A 20,420-nucleotide genomic window follows, 5' to 3' on the forward strand; every position below is an offset into this window, starting at 1 on the left:
AAAAATGCAACTGAGAATGTAATACTTAACACACCTTTTAGAATTTAGATGAGTGAAAAACATTCATAAGGCATACCTGCCAACCTCTGACCAACTTCTGATAACAGGAGATTTTTTTCCCAGGGGGGGACGGGGACGGGGGGGTCATACAGACCACGGCCCCAAGCGGGGGGTCTGGGGCCCCCCGCTTGGGCCCAGGACATTTTTAACATGCAGAGTATATGTAATTTCCAGTATTCTGGTGGATTTTGGGAGTTCGACACTTTAATCAGCCTTTGCTTACATAGGATCCATTAAAAAGTTAAAAGTAGCAATAAAAGAGCCATATTTAATAATAACCACTAGCCTAATTACTTAAAAATGACTATCTTTTTAAAATTGCATTGGACTGGAGTTTAGACATAAAGTGACAGTAAAAGAGTAACATTCCCACTCACACCTTCCAACAAAAAGAACAATGAAATACTGCCATTGTGATTTGCATATCAAATTAACATGAATGGCCGTGGCTGCATATCAGTGAGGGGCCAAACAAAAAGGGTGGAATCCCCAAAACAGGATAAGAACAGGAGAAATGGAAGAACAGAAGACGTCCGGTAGATGGGGTCAAATAACAGGATTCTCCTGGTGAGAACAGAAGGGTTGGCAGGTCTGTTCATAAGGAGTTTGGAACCCTATACCTTTGGTTAATAAAGCCCTAATTTATCTCTTGAGCCACACTGGCACGAAGTTAAGTGGGTCATTCCAGAATTGGAGGACATTTGGGCTTCCGAATTAAAAAAAAAAAAACCTTCTATTTGACAATTTTCTGTTATATATTCATCAATAATAGGTAATATACTATCAAAAGCTTGATTAGCTCAGCTCAGGCATCAAAGGTATTTTTTATTACATGTTTTATATGGTTTATAGTAACAGGGCTGCAAGTAATAGTAACAGGGCTGCAAGTAACAGGATTGCAAATCTATGCTAATGTTAGCTTTTTATCAGGAATAGAAGCTAGCTGTTTAGCTAGATGTTAGCATTTACCAAGAGGACAAACTCACATAAATAAATAAGTAAATATTTTTTCGTCAAGTATTTATCTTATTCTGGAAATATGCATAACAGGGTTGCGTGAGGTAGGTTGAGACATTCAAGTAAGGCTGACAATGTTATAAAAATATGCATAATAGAAGAGAGGAGATGCCTTTGCTCTACCCATGATGTTAGGAAAGTGTTTGATGATGTCACTTCTAGTGTGTCATGTGACTCACACCTTTCTTCTTCTTTTACCATGCTAAAAGGTTAGAGGTAACAGGGTTGCATGCAAGTTGTGGGACACAGGTTCCTTGCATAATAATACTTATTTAAAATATTAGGTTAATTAAAACATATGTGTCCACATCTACAAGAGACATCTATGAATAAAATAATGCAAAAGAAAGTAGATTTAAATGTCATTTTAACAGTTTTATCTGAGATTCAATTTGGCAACCAAGGGGGTGGGACAAGAGAAAACTTGCATTTTAGGGGTACTACAGACTTATTTGGTATTTTTAAAAATATGTTTTAAAAAAGTATCTCCAAGTTGATTTAGATTTGGTCTCAGGACAAGTACAAGTTACACGATAAATGCATTATTTAGTATTTTGTAAATGGATTATTTGACATTTCTTGGGTGGGACGTAAAATGTCCTCCAATTCTGGAATGACCCAAGTATTACATTGATTTAGTGATTTAGTTCTTTAAATCCCTTTAAAAAACTAAACAACAACAGCGACATGACAATAAAATACATTTATTGTTTGGGGGAACCATACAGAATCCACAGTGCACCAGAACTTTCACATACCTTACGTAAACAAAATGATATGCCGCCAATAGGCGAGCTACTGCTCGACAATAGCTCCAACTTATAACAAGACACTTAAATAAATGGCAATAAATAAATATGGTGGTGGTGGGAACGCAGTGACTGGGTTATTTTGTTATACACTATACATACAGTGTGGTCACAGCAGCTTACCAAATAAAAGTGACAATGTATGTACAAGGCGCAACACTGCTGCAAGACAAAAACAACCTACTCATTATAATTTCACTGAACAAATGAAAATATTTCATATAAATAGGGACATGCCCTTTTTTTATTTTTATCTCAAATAATTTTAAGCAAAACAACATGACTGCTGCAGAAAATGCCCACAAACTCATCTCCGCTACAGGAGATACCAGTTAACCAGTTAAGTATTTTGCTGTGCATTTTCATATGTACAGTACTATTGGTAAATGCAAGCATATCTGTAAGCTCCTCTAACTATCAGTCATTTAGCTGGTACCCCCTCGAGGACCCCGAACCCCACATTGAGAACCAGTGCTTATACATTAAACTAAACATGGTTAACTATCAGAACCCATTCCAGTGCATTTGAAAAGGCTGGAGTGCCATGTTTATTTGTATGTTTGTTTTATTATTTGTTCTGCTAAAGGTAAAAAGTGTCGATCATAAAAAAGAAAAGGATGGAGTGCAGTCGGTTAGGCATGGTGATTAGAGCTGAAGACAGATGAGTTGGTTTCTCACCACAGGTGGGTTTCCCTGATCTCAGCAATCACCTGACTGGCCCGCTGCAGTGCCTGCAAAACAAGGGACGAAAATTTCATTGGAATATGGCATCAGTGACCAACCCGATAACTACGCAGAACTGGGAAGATTAACCTGTTTATTCCTCGTCTATTTTTTGTTTTATTTAGTGTAGCCAATTATTTATTTTTATCCCTAATTTAGTAGTGATGGCAATGAATTCCTTCCCACACCCTACTGGCACACCTGCTAGTGAGGAGCCCCCACCGGGAGGACGTAGCGTCTCCATCTTACTCCTCCCATTCAGCGTTCCCCGCTGACAGATGCTGCCCCAGCTGTAGGACTACACGTACAATGACAAATATCGCTCTCCCCGCCCGCCCTCTCTCCCCCAAATATGGCCAAATGTTTTTGCATAGACACATGGACAAACCGCATTCCTTCTCTACTTAAAGTGAAACTTTAACGATTTTCAACATCATTTATGGACCATTCTACCGAATTGGTTGAAATTGCAGTCCCACAATGAAAAAACAATTTTAAAAAACAATGAAGTAGTCAGACCTTACATGTGTACTAATATCATCTTATGATCTATTTAATCACAATACATTAATTGAGATAGAACAAAATGTAATATATAATAAAGAAATACATCACATGGATGCAACTGGGACGCATCATCAGTGTTGTAGCCTGGGGTCATAGGGTGTTTCGGGTCTCGCAACATACAACATACACCCTCGCCCAGGTGACCCAGCCAGGGTTGATCAAGCCCCGACTTACGTCCCAGTAGCACCCACGGTCAGTCCTATAGGGAAAGACAGGGCCAATCAGTCCGCTTCTCCAGAACTACTCTGCCGGAACTCGGGGGAGGCTCTGGCACGTGGAGGGACTAGGCTCTGTGGTTGGCCTCCTGGCCGGGCTCCTCCTTCGTCTCACCAGGTCCAGGACCTGAGCGCTGTACCAGATCCTCCGCACCATCCCGATCCAAACATTTCCTTCTGGCGTGATGGTTCCTTGGGCCGATACCACTAGATTGGGCCGTCTAATGGTATTAGCTCCGCTTGCGGTACGCTGGAATGGAATGGCCCTCCTAAAGGCCTCACCGCGGGTTTGTTGGGCTTCTTCCTCACGGAAGACGCAGCATGGGGCGCTAACCCATACTGCTCCCGGGATACCGTCTACATTCCGGCTGTCAACAGTCTCTCCTGTGGTCACCAAACTATTCCTGGTTGTCACGTAGTCTATAAATTCCTATGAGCCACTATAAATAGAATAACTAATAAAGAAATACATCACATGGATGCAACTGGGACGCATCATCAGTGTTGTAGCCTGGGGTCATAGGGTGTTTCGGGTCTCGCAACATACAACATACACCCTCGCCCAGGTGACCCAGCCAGGGTTATCAAGCCCCGACTTACGTCCCAGTAGCACCCACGGTCAGTCCTATAGGGAAAGACAGGGCCAATCAGTCCGCTTCTCCAGAACTACTCTGCCGGAACTCGGGGGAGGCTCTGGCACGTGGAGGGACTAGGCTCTGTGGTTGGCCTCCTGGCCGGGCTCCTCCTTCGTCTCACCAGGTCCAGGACCTGAGCGCTGTACCAGATCCTCCGCACCATCCCGATCCAAACATTTCCTTCTGGCGTGATGGTTCCTTGGGCCGATACCACTAGATTGGGCCGTCTAATGGTATTAGCTCCGCTTGCGGTACGCTGGAATGGAATGGCCCTCCTAAAGGCCTCACCGCGGGTTTGTTGGGCTTCTTCCTCACGGAAGACGCAGCATGGGGCGCTAACCCATACTGCTCCCGGGATACCGTCTACATTCCGGCTGTCAACAGTCTCTCCTGTGGTCACCAAACTATTCCTGGTTGTCACGTAGTCTATAAATTCCTATGAGCCACTATAAATAGAATAACTAATAAAGAAATACATCACATGGATGCAACTGGGATGCATCATCAGTGTTGTAGCCTGGGGTCATAGGGTGTTTCGGGTCTCGCAACATACAACATACACCCTCGCCCAGGTGACCCAGCCAGGGTTGATCAAGCCCCGACTTACGTCCCAGTAGCACCCACGGTCAGTCCTATAGGGAAAGACAGGGCCAATCAGTCCGCTTCTCCAGAACTACTCTGCCGGAACTCGGGGGAGGCTCTGGCACGTGGAGGGACTAGGCTCTGTGGTTGGCCTCCTGGCCGGGCTCCTCCTTCGTCTCACCAGGTCCAGGACCTGAGCGCTGTACCAGATCCTCCGCACCATCCCGATCCAAACATTTCCTTCTGGCGTGATGGTTCCTTGGGCCGATACCACTAGATTGGGCCGTCTAATGGTATTAGCTCCGCTTGCGGTACGCTGGAATGGAATGGCCCTCCTAAAGGCCTCACCGCGGGTTTGTTGGGCTTCTTCCTCACGGAAGACGCAGCATGGGGCGCTAACCCATACTGCTCCCGGGATACCGTCTACATTCCGGCTGTCAACAGTCTCTCCTGTGGTCACCAAACTATTCCTGGTTGTCACGTAGTCTATAAATTCCTATGAGCCACTATAAATAGAATAACTAATAAAGAAATACATCACATGGATGCAATAAATATATACATAAAAATATACACTTTATATGTTACTTCATATTGGGAGGTGGCTGTCCCAACCCCTAACTCCTAAATTTCAATTCATGAAAACAATATCTAAATTATTTTTGTCAATTTATTACATTTTATTACATCCTTTATATTTATCTTAAAGGGAAGTTGAAATATTAAGATTGATTTTGTGGATTTTCTTTAAATTAAAAAACATTATATAAAAAAAGCTGTCCCATGTTTTCATGTCACTACCGAAACACAATGAGTTTTAGTCCATAGGTGGAGCCTGGTTTTAGCCACACTCCCACACTTTCCACCAAGAAATGACATAGACTTCCTGTTCATCATGGCCACCTGGTGAGTAGCTAGTTTACTTCAGTCAGAAGTAAATGTCTTCCAAAGTCTGAAAATCAGTGTGTATTTTTAAGGATTGTCACTACCGAACACATCATTTCTGCAATTATAAACTCCTTTTGGGTTTTACTTCAAATGTGATGTTTTTTATCCATGTACAACTGCTCAAAGCTGTGTTTGCAAGCCATGTCTTGCCTAGCATTGTTGAGTTAAGCTAAAAACTAGCTAAAATTGTCACTACCAAAACAGTCACTATCGAAACATTATGCTCAAGTTTCGGTAGTGACATCATTGTTTCGGTAGTGACAAAATTGGATGTTCATGCTTTTGAGACATTATTAAAGTACGTTTTTCAAACATGTACATAATTGTAACATGTACATTCTATTTCATCATGTGGTTTTGCAGGGAGAGATAAAACACCTAAATACCAAAACAAAATTTGGGGCAGGGGGAGACAGGCAAAGGAGATGGAAAAGTTTTGTTGGGCTTCCAAGCGACCTAGCACCAAAGGTGATCAGACAGTAGTTATTAACTTGAAGAGCTTGAGCAAATTTGCAGAAGACCTACGCTGTGACACACAGGCTAACGTCTCATATATAGGAAGTCACTCCAACACACCACAAGTGCATCAGGGACTGGAGTCACATGGTGGTACCTAGGCTGTGGCTCATGAAGTCAGAGGACTATGAAAAAGGAATGCATGAGCATTCGATCTTCTCTACTATGAGAAGTAGAGGAGATCAGTGTCACAAAAGCTGTGATACAAAGATGTGGGCTAGAAGTGTTGTCTGTGTACATCACATATGTGTGTCTGTGTACACGACATGCACTCACAATGTCTTATCGCCTTCCATGAAACATGATCATCCTACTATTTGTGTTCAACTTCAACCAATTATTTAGTTCCTGAAGGACAACAATCCAAACACCCAAAAACGTCTTCATCAGTGATGGGCCGACCGTTCAATATCAAGGAAAGAACCTTCCATATGGGATTCACTGCTGTGAATTGGAGTTAGGTACCTGGAAGCTGGTCACAGAAAAGGGCCTGCTTATGGAGTTGGAGCCACCATGAAGCTAACTGCAGAATCACAAGTAGCTAGGGGTACGAGTCCGACAAGCCCACAGCTAAAGCCCTTTATAGCACACTCCTACCTCTTAAAGTCAAGCTCATCTACGTGGAAGAGGAACATATATGCAGAATAAGCGCAATCCTTCCAAAAGAGCTGCCCACTAACAAAGGTACACTGAGCATTCATCAACTTATTTGTACTATCCACAATCCAGCCACGCTTCTTTTACAGCTGCGAATGGAGGACAATATATGGTACTGTGCACCATGGACACGGTCATCAACTTAATCCATCCACCTGAGAAAGTCACTCAGAGGCATGTCCAAGGAAGCCCAGCAGTGTCTAAAGCATTGTTCGAAAAGCCAAATCTGTGAAAATATTGATGCATGCTCAAGTGACTTGTAAATGTTTTAGTCAAGTGTTTCAGTTACAAAATACTTAATTTCAATATTAATTGCAAATATTGTTTGTCCTTCCAAATAAATGTATATGGAAGATGAGACCTACATGTATTGTTATTGCTTCAATAATGAATGACTATATTTTATTGATCATTTTTCATCATATTTCTAACAAAGCAAACATATTCACTCATAACATTGGTATGAGTGAATATTTAGCTAAAAGAGTTAAGTGACTATGGCACCGCCTTGTAAACAAAATACTATGGTATGTTGTCAAAAATCAAAGATAGTGAGTTATCAACCAAATGTTATGATAATGATTGGTTAGGTGTATGTGTTATGTCAACAATGAATGTTTAGCAAAAAGAGGTAAGTGACTATGGCACAGCCTTGTAAACAAAATACTATGGTCACTACCGTAACAATACAGTCACTACCGAAATAGTGCAGTCACAACCGAAACATCAGTTATTTTGTCAAAAATCAAAGATAGTGAGTTATCAACCAATATTTTATGATAATGATTGGTTAGGTGTATGTGTAATTTCAACTATCATTAATTCTGAAATCAATATAAACAACTTTATACATTTTACAAAGAAATATAGCGTTGAATTTTGATAAATCTTAAGAATTCAATATTAAAAAATCTGTTAGAATATTCATTTTAATGTATTTGATTGTAAAAAACACCTACATTAATTTTTAGAAATAGTCTGTACAGGGGAGGATGAAAAAATAAATGAATACATTCATATAAGTATCTTTATTCTAAGGTAATTCTACATGTTTCGGTAGTGACACATTTTGGGAGAGTTAAGATATTCCAAAAGATTATGAAAATATATGATAATTGACTGTACTTTTACCAAATATGTGTCCCTTAGATCTGGTGCAACGTGGTCAAAGTCTTTCCAAAATAGAATTAATATTTCACACAATTTCCAACTCTGAATTTGAACCAATTCGGTAGAATGGCTCATATACATTTCTAAAGCAAACACTTTTACCTCAAATCTTTGCTTCTGGAGGTCCCTGGAACTAAATATTTTGAGATGGGGGGTCCGTGGCCAAATACATATCATTTTGGGGGTCCTTGACATGAAAAGGTTTGAGAACCACTGATTATAGAAACATACGTTGCTACTAGATGGAGACTGAAACCCTTAGCTTATGGAAGTGACTTGAACTTCAGGTGATCTGTTCAAAGTTGTCAACTGTTGTGCGTTTCAGTGAAATTGTTAAGATAATTAATCAGTTTGAGAGTGAATAATATGGCCTTTCATGATCAGCAGGACACCTCATACCCACACTGCCACAGACAGCACCATGGTCAAACTTTGCAATTCCTCACACTATAATCATGGGAATCATGATTCTGTTACAACTCATGATGAGTTCTATGAGCTTGTAGATTTGCTTTTTTTTATAGCCCAAAGAGATAAAGTGACACAGATGCGTTCCCGGATTGAAGGGAGCTCACGCAGCCGTTTGGCACAGCATTGCACTGCTTGCAAATATCCCAAAGGGCCTTCACACCAGTGACAGAGGCTAATGAGATAAACTGCTGCCATTTTTGTTGTAGTAGCAAAGGTGACAGACAATTCTCTGGAGAACCCAATTATGTGGGTTGCTGCAGGATGACAGCTTTGTCAAAATAGTCCCAAAATAAAGTAAATGTCAAATCTGCCCATTATTCCATTTGGAAGGGTGTATGAACAGGTCAGTGGATACCCACACTTTCTATGTTAATGCTAGTAGTCCACCACCAGTTAAACCAATAACAGGGAATACATAATTAAAATATGAAACCTTGTAAGTGGGTGTGTTGCCACGGCTGAACAAAAGGCAATCTTCTAGATATCCTAATGTCTCCATTAAACAAGTGAAGCCAAAGCAGGCTTGGCCGAAGAGATTGTTTGTTGCTGTGGTCTTTTCTGGTGTAAACAGCAAGGTTTAGCAATCTACTGTAAAAGCAAAAAAAACATAACAGTTAAGGTTAACCTGTCAAACAACCAACTATAAAGGCAGTTTAGCAAAACAAAACAATCTCCTTAACCCTTCCCGGCTACTGTATGTAAGTAATGGGCAGATGATTCAGTAAATATGCATTTTCAAATTTTTATTAACAAAATCTTAAAAAATAGAACCGTACATTGTCTTTTATGATATGGCTATGGCTTACATAATAATACCTTTGGTCTATAAAGAGTAAGAAAAACCTACTCGCAATCATCACATTTCCGCAATAACGCAGGGCAACTTGAGTACCAGAAATCATAATTCATGTGCCTGGGACACGTGAAAATAATGTGTCCAATACATTTGAACAAGAACACTGATATTGTCACAGGCACAATACTGAGGGCGAATCTGTCATAGAGTAGTAAAAATAAGTCCTAAATTGGGACGATGCAAAAGAACTTACTGTATGTGAATATAAAAAAAACAAAAAAAACAGACACTCATAATTAAAATCGATGCGCGAAGACATACATAAATGTATTAGAGGCTGCGTTTTAAGTTCATGCAGTACACTTTCTGACAGCTTCAATAAATATAAATGGTCAAGGCTACAGTTGTTTTTGAGAATGCTACATGACAGCAGGAGAGAAATTATGATAGCAGAGGTCTCAAAGGTTCTTGAAAAAAATGTGTCACTAATAGGCAAAAGGGTTTGGGGAATGGTTTTGGCACAGTTTCACAATGGTAGGTTAGCATAGCAACTGTGGCTCAGTCTGTCCTTCACACTTGGCAGGCATCCTGCACCACGCTAGCCTCAGGAGGGCAGTCAGGGATCTCCCGGAAAAACTGGTCGTCTGTCAGCATGCTCTGCAACACATAGCGGGAACTCAGACCTCAACTAAAACCACTGTTTCCCAATCCCTGACACTACATCCATACCTGTATCAGTGGTGGAAGAAGTACTCACATTTTTTTTTACGAAGGTAAAGTATCAATAGCGCAATGTAGAAATACTCTGTTACAAGTAAAAGTTCGGTATTCAACATTTACTTGAGTAAAAGTACAAAAGTATTGGCATCAAAATGTACTTAAAGTAAGAAAAGTAAAATAATTCATTATGCATTTCACAAGTTTTCAAATGTATAAAACTCCTTTGAAAATGGCAGATCTACAAGCTGACAACACGTCGCATCGCGACGTGTTGTGAGCTTGTAGATCGTCAATTATCAAATAGACAAATACAAATAAAAGTTTAAATAGGGCTGAAGTGGTTTTGTAATAATAATCAAAATCTACAATTTAACTAAAGTACCTCAGAATTGTACTTAAGTCAATGTACTTAGTTACTTTCCACCACTGACCTGTAGTTATGCAGGTTTTTGTTATTTGACTTTCGTTTAGTTTTCTTTTTGCTATACATTATTCAAAACAAGTGTTAAGTGTCATGTGCGAGTACGTGAGAGCATTTTAGGGTGTGTGAGTACAGTATGTGAGAGAGCATTTTAGGATATTTTACCGTCAGATTGTTGATACCCTCGGAGAAAGCTCCTATCTGTCTAACTGTCCCCTCCGAGTCTTCCATCTACACAGGAACACACACAGACTTCGGCATCAAAACAAGTGCAAAAATGGAGAACACTTGTTACAAGAGACAATTCTTAGGCAAGAGTACTATGTGAAAACCATCGTGCATCAAAAGCACATAATAATTATTAGTGGTGGGAAATATCGTTCGTTTCAGTGACGACTCAAGTTATTTTGTGATCCATTCGACACTTCCTGTTCCGCCCTCCTCACGTAGTTTAGTCCAATGACGAAAGAGGAACGTCTCTCTTCAGCCAGTTAAAATGTTGCATTTTGCCACCAACTGACTGAACCTCACATCAGTGTTGATTTTGACAGCACATTTTGATTTAGTTTTAGCCAGTCTTTTGAATAAAATTCCATTTAGTTTTAGCCATATTTTAGTCATCTGAAATGTTTTAGTTTTTGTCTAGTTTTAGTCGACTAAACATCATAAGATTTTATAGCGGTTTCACATTGGGTGCGTTTGAAGCGAAGCGTTCCTCCTCCGTTCCCGAGTGCGCTTGTTGGCCAGCATTCACACTGGCCAAGACTCGACACCATTTCATTTAACAGTAATGGTAAATAGGTGCCTCATGGGGCCGCTGTGGACTATGACGCTTTGGGAGAGCGAATGTCATTCACAGAAGAAAAGTCATTCTAGAGTGAATAATAAAGTTTGACTGTGTTCCTGACGTTGTCTTGAGTTATAATAACAACAGATCAACAATACACAACCAAAGCAGTGTGTGCACTGGTCTCGAAATGCACTGTCGTCTGTTAATATGATATTGGCGTCACGGACGCATCCTTTGTAATTTAGCAGTGACGTCACGCCACGGACTAATCCTTGGTGTATTTATCCTTACAAATACGTTCGCCACACATGTGTTTTTTGTTTATTATTTTTCACGGCTCGCGCTACTCAAACACTAGCGGGATTATTATTTCTTGTCAACATTCAAGTATAACTATGAGAAGGTATAACCCAGCTAAAATAATGTGTCATTATAAAAATATATAAATGATATATGATTAGCAGTCCACTTCCTTATCTTGGTACGGATGGATTCACACTGCCGCGTTCCGTTCCCGACTCCGCAGCAATCGGACCCGAGACTACCTCCCGAGGTGGTTTCGAGTACGGAACGGTGATGCGTTACGGGGAACGGTTCGCTACGTTCACACTACCACAACAGCAGCCAAGTGGTCCAGGGTGCGCACCCGGGACCATAGTGTGAAACCGCTCTTAGTTGACTAAATCTACAGTTGATTTAGTCGACTAAAATATTGGCGGTGCCTTGAAGGTGTCGTAATGGCTGATTTTACACTTGGTTGCATGCTGAAAATAGCCGATCTACAAGCCCACAACGCGTCGCAGCGCGACGCGTTGTGGGCTCGTAGATCTGCTATTTTCAGAACGCAACACCCGAGCGCAATCAAACATAAAATGTCTTAGTTCTACTGGATCTCTTCTCCACTAGTCCCTCTCATTTTCAATATATTTAGTCTTAGTTTTAGTCATCATAGCTTCATTTTCATTTAGTTTTAATTTAGTTTGTCAGTGAAAAAGAGTAGTCGACCAACATTTTTCATCATAGTTTTAGTCGACGAAATCAACACTGCCTCGCGTCACCCGGCCTTCCACACTGAGGAAAATGAACGACTCGAGGAACGGCAACGTTTGAGGAAGTAACCGAGATCGTTCCCATTCACACAAGTGACAGAATCTTTTCGAGCGAACTCGGTCGCGAATGTCACAACACGAATAATTACTAATGCTTTGACCTGTTTTTATAGGCGGTCACACATTGAACATCTACAGCCCAATTTATACTTTGTTTGCGTTCTGTGGCACGAGAAAAGAAATACGTTGTTATTTTTGGTGCACAACACCGGTGCACACCCAAGCATAAACCACCCTTAAAGGACAACTCACCCATTTTCAACCTATCCTCATATAGTTGGTCCTCACTAATGCTCATGATAAAATGGTTCCATTTTTTCCTACTTGGTCTGTGTCTCATAGGAGGGCTGTGAACACTTCAGAAACCTGCCTACCAGTGACATCATCGTTAGGCAGGTTTTTTATTTTCTTTTATTAACGCGAGAACAATTGCTTCCATCATAGCATGCCAACTTTCCAGGAATAGAAAGCCCGCCGTTTCTATTAGCTTGGATTCCCCATCGATGATGTCACTGGTAGGCGGGTTTTTGAACTGCCCATGGTCCTCCACAAACCAAGTCAAAAGAAATGGTACCATAATATAATGAGCATTAGTGAGGACCAACTATATGACGATAAGTTGAAAATGGGTGAAGTCGTCCTTTAACATTGGCCATTCCCCAGATGGTACCTGGTTCATTCCGTTACAAATCAGTGTTGATTTTGACAGCAAATTTTGATTTAGTTTTAGTCATATTTTAGTCATCTGAAATGTTTTAGTTTTTGTCTAGTTTTAGTCGACTAAATATCATAAGATTATAATTGACTAAATCTACAATTGATTTAGTCGTCTAAATTGTATTTTGGCGGTGCCTTGATGGCGTCGTAATGGCTGATTTTACACTTGGTTGCGTGCTGAAAATAGCCGATCTACAAGATCTAAATAGCCGATCTAGCGCGACGCGTGGTGAGCTTGTAGATCTGCTATTTTCAGAGCGCAACACCCGAGCGCAACCAAACATAAAATGATCTCTTCTCCACTAGTCATTTTAGTCTAGTTTTTATTTGTTGACGAAATTGTCAATATATTTAGTCATAGTTTTAGTCATCGTAGCTTCGTTATATTTAGTTTTTATTTAGTTTTCGTCAGTGAAAAAAGGTAGTCGACCAACATTTTTCGTCATAGTTTTAGTCGACGAAATCAACAACTGCGCTCAGGGCCGGCGCACCCATAGAGGCGACCTAGGCGGCCGCCTAGAGCGGCAGTTGGAGAGGCGGCAAAAAAAACTCGGGAAAAAAAACATAACCCTAACCCTAAAACCGAAATAAAGTAACCAAAGACACAAAAAAAAGCATTATAATCCGCCCATAACCGCGTAAAAATGTCGCGCGCGTCCCCTGAATCTCGCCTAGAGCGGCGATCAGCCCTCCACCGGCCCTGACTGCGCTGTACCTGTTCCAGTCGGTCAAGGTTATCATCATAGATCCTCTGACCCCTCTGGAAGCTGCTGCTCTTGGGCATCTCCACGTTCATGGGGCAGACGTACTCCTCACTGTCCTCCTGCCGCTTTCTCCTCAGGGTTCCAAAGCCACCGAAGGAGAGCCTTCTGGGCTGAAGAAGCAGAGGGAACGGAATTCAATGGAATGTCTGAGAAACGGAGCCATAAAACCCGTTCTCATGCGGTTGACATCAATATATACACACACACACACACACACACTGGGGTGAATATAGAGCAAAACGCCAGTCTTCAACTGACAACTGTGGAAACCAAAAGGCAGGGAGAGCACTGGAGTACAACAGGAAGTGTGTTGTTCTTGTGGTTAAGTATAGATTATATTCTTAATGATTATTTGATGTCAATAACTTTTGAAGTGTGATTTTTTCTATATATAAAAAAATATATATATATATATATATTATATACTGTATAAAAAATATCAATTTGGTTCATTGATAAACTGACTAAATTCATTAGTCTGATTAAGTATTTAAGCCCCAAGCAAAAATAGCCGATCAACAATCTCACGACAACGCGTTGTGAGCTCGTAGATCTGCTATTTTCGTTATTTAACCCATTAAGACCTGGAACGCGTCTGTGTAGTTTTTTTATTTGAGCTAAAAAGCATTATTTTACACCTTGGCTATACAAAAATAGCAGATCTACAAGCTCATAGCGCGGCACTGAGTGCCGCGCTATGAGCTTGTAGATCTGCTATTTTTGAAGAATGTGAAAATGTGTGCAAATCTTTGAATATATATTATTTTAAAGCGAAAAAATATTTTGAGAGGGGGGGGGGGGGGGGGGGGGGTCGGCGGCCAAATACATATCATTTTGGGGGTCCTTGACATGAAAAAGTTTGAGCACCACTGATATAGAAACATAACGTTTTTTTCAGAATACTGTTGGGATTTAGAAGACATTTGTAGAATCGGCTTCAGGTCTTCATGGGTTTAAACAAACTCAAAAAGACGGAAATGCCAATTTTCCGGTCTTTCCCCCCGGAAACGATATTTTATATATTTTTTTATAATCGTTTAATTTAACAGTTGCACCCTTCGTTTTACATACCTTGACTTTGGCGGTGGCTGTGAGCACGGCGTAGTCTGGGTTCTCCAGACAGTCCTGTTTGAGGCGCTGGGCCTCGGTGCCGATGAGCAGGTGGAAGTGCGTGGCCAGGTGGCGTCTCAGCAGGGTTTTGTTGGGCGGGATGTTGAGCAGCAGCGCCAGAGTTTCCACATTAAAGCGGGGCTCCAGCACCTTGGGGTGCAGGTGGACATGGGAGAAACCGGTCAGCACAACGCAATAATGATAAAGTGCTTGAATGCCTATTACAAGGGGTTAACACTTAACCGCTTGTGTCATATTCAGATTTCGTTCGGCTATTCAAAAATAGCAGATATACAAGCTCATAGCGCGGCAAATGTTCGCTTTAAAAAATATATAATCCAAGATTTTGCCACAAATTTTTCACAATCTTCCAAAAATAGCAGATCTACAAGCTCGTATATATGCTATTTTTGAATAGCGAAAGAAATCTAAAAATGACACACAGATGCGTTCCCGGTCTTAATGGGTTAAGCCCAATATACATTGGTGCACGATGAGTAGCGAAAAGTAGCGCGCTGCACGGGCCCTAAACTCCAGCCCATGGCCCTGGAACGCGCGGTTCGAGTCCGGCCCAAACCCGACAAGGGTCTGCAATTCATTAGCCCGACACTAAATTAATTTAATCTCTCGTGCGCTTTCTATGATGCGCAAAGAACGCAACTCTTTGACGAGTGCTCACTCGAAAATTAAAGCCCTTCAGGGTGATTATCCTGTCGGGCTTTAAATTTCAATAATGACTACCTCCCCATACATTATCCCTTGCTTAGGCGATGAAATAATAATAATAATAATAACAATAATAATAATAATAAGGGACAGGCCCACTCACCATGAGCCCTCCGTGCACACCACTGCCCCTCAGATTGGGGGCGTATTCTGCCAGGTCCACCGACCGCAGCCATTCCATGACTCTGTGGTTGGTCCACTGGGAGATCTCCGCTGGCGTGATGTTGTTCTGGATGAGAGACATGAAGTGAATATAAAGCCAAATGCAGTCTCAAATGCAGGCGTGTTTAAATAGGGGTTTAAATGAGTTTTTCGTTGGCCATACCTCATCAGAGGGGCGGCGCCGAAGACAGCTGGGGTCGTAGGAGTTGAGCCGCAGGACCTGAACGGCCCTCTTGAAGCTGAGGTGATGGAGAACACTGCCTACCTTCAGAGACAGCAGGTCCTCCTGATATAGGCACAGGAACAGAACCACAAAAAACATCCATTGTCACAAAAATGATATAATAACAAGCTGGTCTCCACAGTTTCCCCCTACTGATCCGAGGTTAAATACAGCTTGGAGCCTCAGTGTTGATTTCGTCGACTAAAACTATGACGAAAAATGTACCTTTTTTCACAGACGAAAACTAAATAAAAACGAAATAAAAACTAAGCTATGATGACTAAAACTAACACTAAATATATTGACAATTTCGTCAACAACTAAAAACTAAACTAAAATGTTAGTGGAGAAGAGATCCAGTAGAACTAAAAGACAAGTCATTTTATGTTTGGTTGCGTTCAGGTGTTGCGCTCTGAAAATAGCAGATCTACGAGCTTGTAGATCGGCTATTTTCAGCATACAACCAAGTGTAAAATCAGCCATTATGACGCCATCAAGGCACCGCCAACATACATTTTAGTCGACTAAATCAACTGTAGATTTAGTAGACTATAATCTTATGATATTTAGTCGACTAAAACTAGACAAAAACTAAAACATTTCAGATGACTAAAATATGACTAAAACTAAATCAAAATTTGCTGTCAAAAACACCACTGTGGAGCCTTTCTCCTGTAGTTCTGTTATTATAGTTTGGTGTTTGTGGTGGTGGTGTATTACTGGTGTATTTCAGACGACAGTGTGCAGGGAGACAGTATGCAGGTGTTTATTTATCCACCACTAAATCAATGTTTAGATAAGTGGGCTAGCCTGGAGTAAAAGCTACTCAACTGGTAAACAATCTAATGAGAGCCAGTGTGTAAAGTAACTATGTACATTTACTCAAGTACTGTACTTAAGTACAATTTTGAGTTATTTTTACTTTACTGAAGTATTTTCAATTTTCAGTACTTTTACTTCTACTCCACTACATCTCAGAGGCAAATATTGTACTTTTACTCCACTACAATTATTTGAAAACTGTTGTACTAGTCACTTTGAAGATTTTGAAAATCCACCCGTTCACCTCCATTGACGGATATGTCCGTCATATCCAAAAAAGAAAAAGAAAATGCTGGCAGAAGCTACCTGCCAATAGTAGAAAGCCCCTGGCAGTGAATGTGTTTTAGGGCTAAATGTATTTAGCCCTAAATACATGTCATGTCATTTGAAATTAGCCAATCTACAAGCTCACAATGCGTTGCATCGCGAGACCTTGTGAGCTTGTAGATCTGCTATTTTCAAAAGATTTTAATACCTTTTATACATTTGAAAACTTGAAATGGGACATTCTGCATAATGAGTACTTTTACTTTTGGTATATTTTGATGCCAATACTTTTGTACTTTTACTCACGTAAATTTTGATTACCAGACTTTTACTTGTAACAAGAGTGTTTCTACATTGCAGTGCAAGTACTTTTTCCACCACTGATGATAGCCAGTACTCCACACACAACAGGAGAGAATTGGCTTGTTTTCATCTCACTTTTTAACACCACCAGTTCAAGATGAAAGGAAAGCTCACCACTGTCATGTAATGCAGCATGCGTCCATCGACGCGCCCCTCGTCAAATTGACTCTTGTACTGTGGCAGGCCAATGTCATCCAGCCATCCTGACAAAAACAAAACATTGTCTTCTCAGAACATCCATCCATGTCATGTAGAACAGGGGTCTTCAACAGGGGGTCCGGGACGCCTAGGGGGTCCTCAGAGTTACTACAGGGGGTCCGCCAAATCTTTGTGTGATATGTTTTATTTTTACCGTAACCACTTGAACCCTAGCATCCCTTTTCTTGAGGAGAACTTTAGCCAAAAATAGCAGATCTACAAGCTCACAACGCCTCGCAGCTTGTAGATCGGCTATTTTTGGCAAAGAGTTGTAGGTGAAGAGGGAAAAAAGAGCAGACCAAGTAAACAAAAAAAGTTTAATCTGAAACAAAATTGTATACAATATAGAGGGGGTCCCTGCTTCATCTCTCTCTCAGCTAGGGGGTCCTTGGCCTGAAAACGTTGAAGACCCCTGATGTAGAATATACAAACACACTCCTATACTGTAGATCTTGTGGCGGTAGTGGCAGTTATTAATTGGGCTGTTGTTTTTGTTGGGTTAGTGCAGGGGTCAGCCAGTAAAGGCCTCAGATGGTTCAGGATAAAATAAATGGCTATTTTAAGAACTGTATTTTTACACCACTACAATTATTTGAAAACATGAGTTACTAGTTACTTTGAAGATTTTGAATATTACTACAAAACATACATTAACCACTTCAACCCTATATATACTTTTTATATACTATTTGAAAATAGCCGATCTACAAGCTCACAACGTGTCGCTTTGCGACACGTTGTGAGCTTGTAGGTCTGCTATGTTCAAAGCATTTCTATACATTTGGAAATTAGTGAAATGGGACATTCTGCAAAATGAGTACTTTTACTTTCAGTACTTAAGTATATTTTAATGTGAATACCTTTGTACTTTTACTCAAGCACATTTTGAATACCGGACTTTCACTTGTAACAGAGTGTTTCTACATTGTGGTATTGGTACTTATACTTAAGTACAAAATGTGAGTACTTCTTCCAACCACTGAAAGCCACTCACTGTTCACCCAGCTGTGGTCCAGCTTGCCCATGAGGTCCTCCTCCTCAGAGCCTAGAGCCTGCAAGGCCAGCTGCAGCTTCTTCCTGTGGAGGGGGTGTCTGATCCCCAACTCCTGGTGGGGTTAAATAAACGGAAACACATTATAAACAGTGCTGGTAAAAGTACTCACAGTTTCTACTTTATAAATAAAAGTATCAATACTGCAATGTAGAAATAAAACTTAAAACTTTACTTAAAAAAGTATTGCCATCAAAATATACTTAAAGTACCAAAAGTAACCCAGCCATTTCACAGGTTTCAAATGTATAAAAAGTCTTTTGAAAATAGCAGATCTACAAGCTCACAACACGTCACATCGCGACTTGTTGTGAGCTTGTAGATCGGCTATTTAATAGCCAAAGTTTAAATAGGGCTGAAGTGGTTAATGTATGTTTTGTAATAATAATCAAAGTCTACAAAGTAACTAAAGTCTACCAATATTAATTGCAGTGGAGTAAAAAGTACAATATTTGACTCTGAGATGTAGTGGCGTAAAAGTAAAGTATAGACATTTTTACTCAAGTACAGTACTTAAGTAAATGTACTCAGATACTTTCCACCACTATTATATTATTATAAATATACAGTACACACATACACACACACTTGCATAGACAGAACTAAGTAATACAAGACATCTGACAATCTAGATTCAAAATATATATTTTTCCCATTGTCTTGTACCTTCTCCAGCTCATGCTGTGAGGCCCGCAGCAGTGTTTGACCAGAACGGATCCAGCCCTGACCTTGGTTGGCGTACACACCAAGGCCGTGCTCCTGCAGCCACGCACACACCTGCTCCTTATTCCACTGGGCAAATGGAACGTCCATAGCACTTAAAGAGTGACAGAGAGAAAGGAAAAGGATTGACAAAGGACTGAAGAACACCAGTAATTGCAATTCAGTTGTGTTGCAAAGGAGAAGCCTGAACTGGAGGGTTGTCTCTGGGACCGATGCGTGATTTGGAAACGTACGGCCGTACGGCGTACGGCAAATCCCGTCCCCCGAGTGGAATGAGGAGATTTTAGACTGCAGGAGCAGCTCTGTTAACCCCCGCATCCCTGTGATAATGGTATAGAATATACATGATATATAGAATATACTGAGATAATAATTATTCTGGAACTGGTCGCTTTCATTGCCGTTTCCTCAGCAGAAAACCATCCGTTCCTTTTCTTCCCTTTCAATGGATTAAGTAACAGCCGTCTGCCAGCCTAAAGATGGATGGATCATGGATGCTATATTGATCATTCTCAACACCAAATGCCTAGTCTCAGTAGTCTGTACTGTCATGTCTCACGTGAGTAGTAAGTACTAACTGTACTCGACTATTCCGCCAAACATCCGAATGGTACATACCACAAACTGTACAGGAAAATAGGGCATGTGAGAACGCCTCTCCTACTGCACAAATGCACTTATATATTGTGTTTTTTTTAGTAAGTGTCCTGTCACTAACTAACATACAGCAAGCCACCTATGTACCTTTCAAGCAGGCGTGATTCAGCCAGTGGAGACAGTCGGGGGCGGGGTTTGCCAACCGGTCCCGTACGCTCCAAAATCACGCGTCACTGATACCTACTTGGTGTCGTGCTTTACGTCACGTGACCATCCAAGGCGGGGGCCAGCTGTGGCCCTGACTCCTCCCCTCCTGAACTCCATCTCCGAAGCGTCGTCGAGGTTGAAGGAGGTCGAGTGACTCCTCTTTAGTCTGCAAAGGTAAATACCAGCAGTGGTGTAAAGTAACTTAAGTACATTTAGTCAAGTACTGTACTTAAGTACAATTTTGAGGTATTTTTTACTTTATTGAAGAATATCCAATGTTCTGT

General features: G+C 40.9%; 1 protein-coding gene across 2 annotated transcripts in view; it reads right to left on the reverse strand.

The window, feature by feature from the left end:
* Nucleotides 1-9,098: 9,098 nt before the first annotated feature.
* The window catches only part of LOC311039915 (liprin-beta-1-like), a 47,346-nt gene continuing 36,024 nt past the window's right edge, over nucleotides 9,099-20,420 (reverse strand). For both annotated transcript variants that reach the window (XM_084049930.1, XM_084049929.1), the window contains 10 exons: nucleotides 20,174-20,302; nucleotides 19,276-19,426; nucleotides 18,553-18,664; nucleotides 17,475-17,563; nucleotides 15,849-15,971; nucleotides 15,627-15,752; nucleotides 14,759-14,947; nucleotides 13,639-13,797; nucleotides 10,473-10,538; nucleotides 9,099-9,823 (listed from right to left, as the gene is read on the reverse strand). In XM_084049930.1, coding sequence (XP_083906056.1) covers nucleotides 9,737-9,823; nucleotides 10,473-10,538; nucleotides 13,639-13,797; nucleotides 14,759-14,947; nucleotides 15,627-15,752; nucleotides 15,849-15,971; nucleotides 17,475-17,563; nucleotides 18,553-18,664; nucleotides 19,276-19,426; nucleotides 20,174-20,302 — 1,231 coding nt within the window. In that variant the 3' untranslated portion in view covers nucleotides 9,099-9,736. The remainder of the gene's footprint in view (nucleotides 9,824-10,472; nucleotides 10,539-13,638; nucleotides 13,798-14,758; nucleotides 14,948-15,626; nucleotides 15,753-15,848; nucleotides 15,972-17,474; nucleotides 17,564-18,552; nucleotides 18,665-19,275; nucleotides 19,427-20,173; nucleotides 20,303-20,420) is intronic.

Source organism: Gymnoscopelus microlampas, assembly GCF_963454915.1.
Source record: "Gymnoscopelus microlampas genome assembly, chromosome: 23".
NCBI lineage: Eukaryota > Metazoa > Chordata > Actinopteri > Myctophiformes > Myctophidae > Gymnoscopelus > Gymnoscopelus microlampas.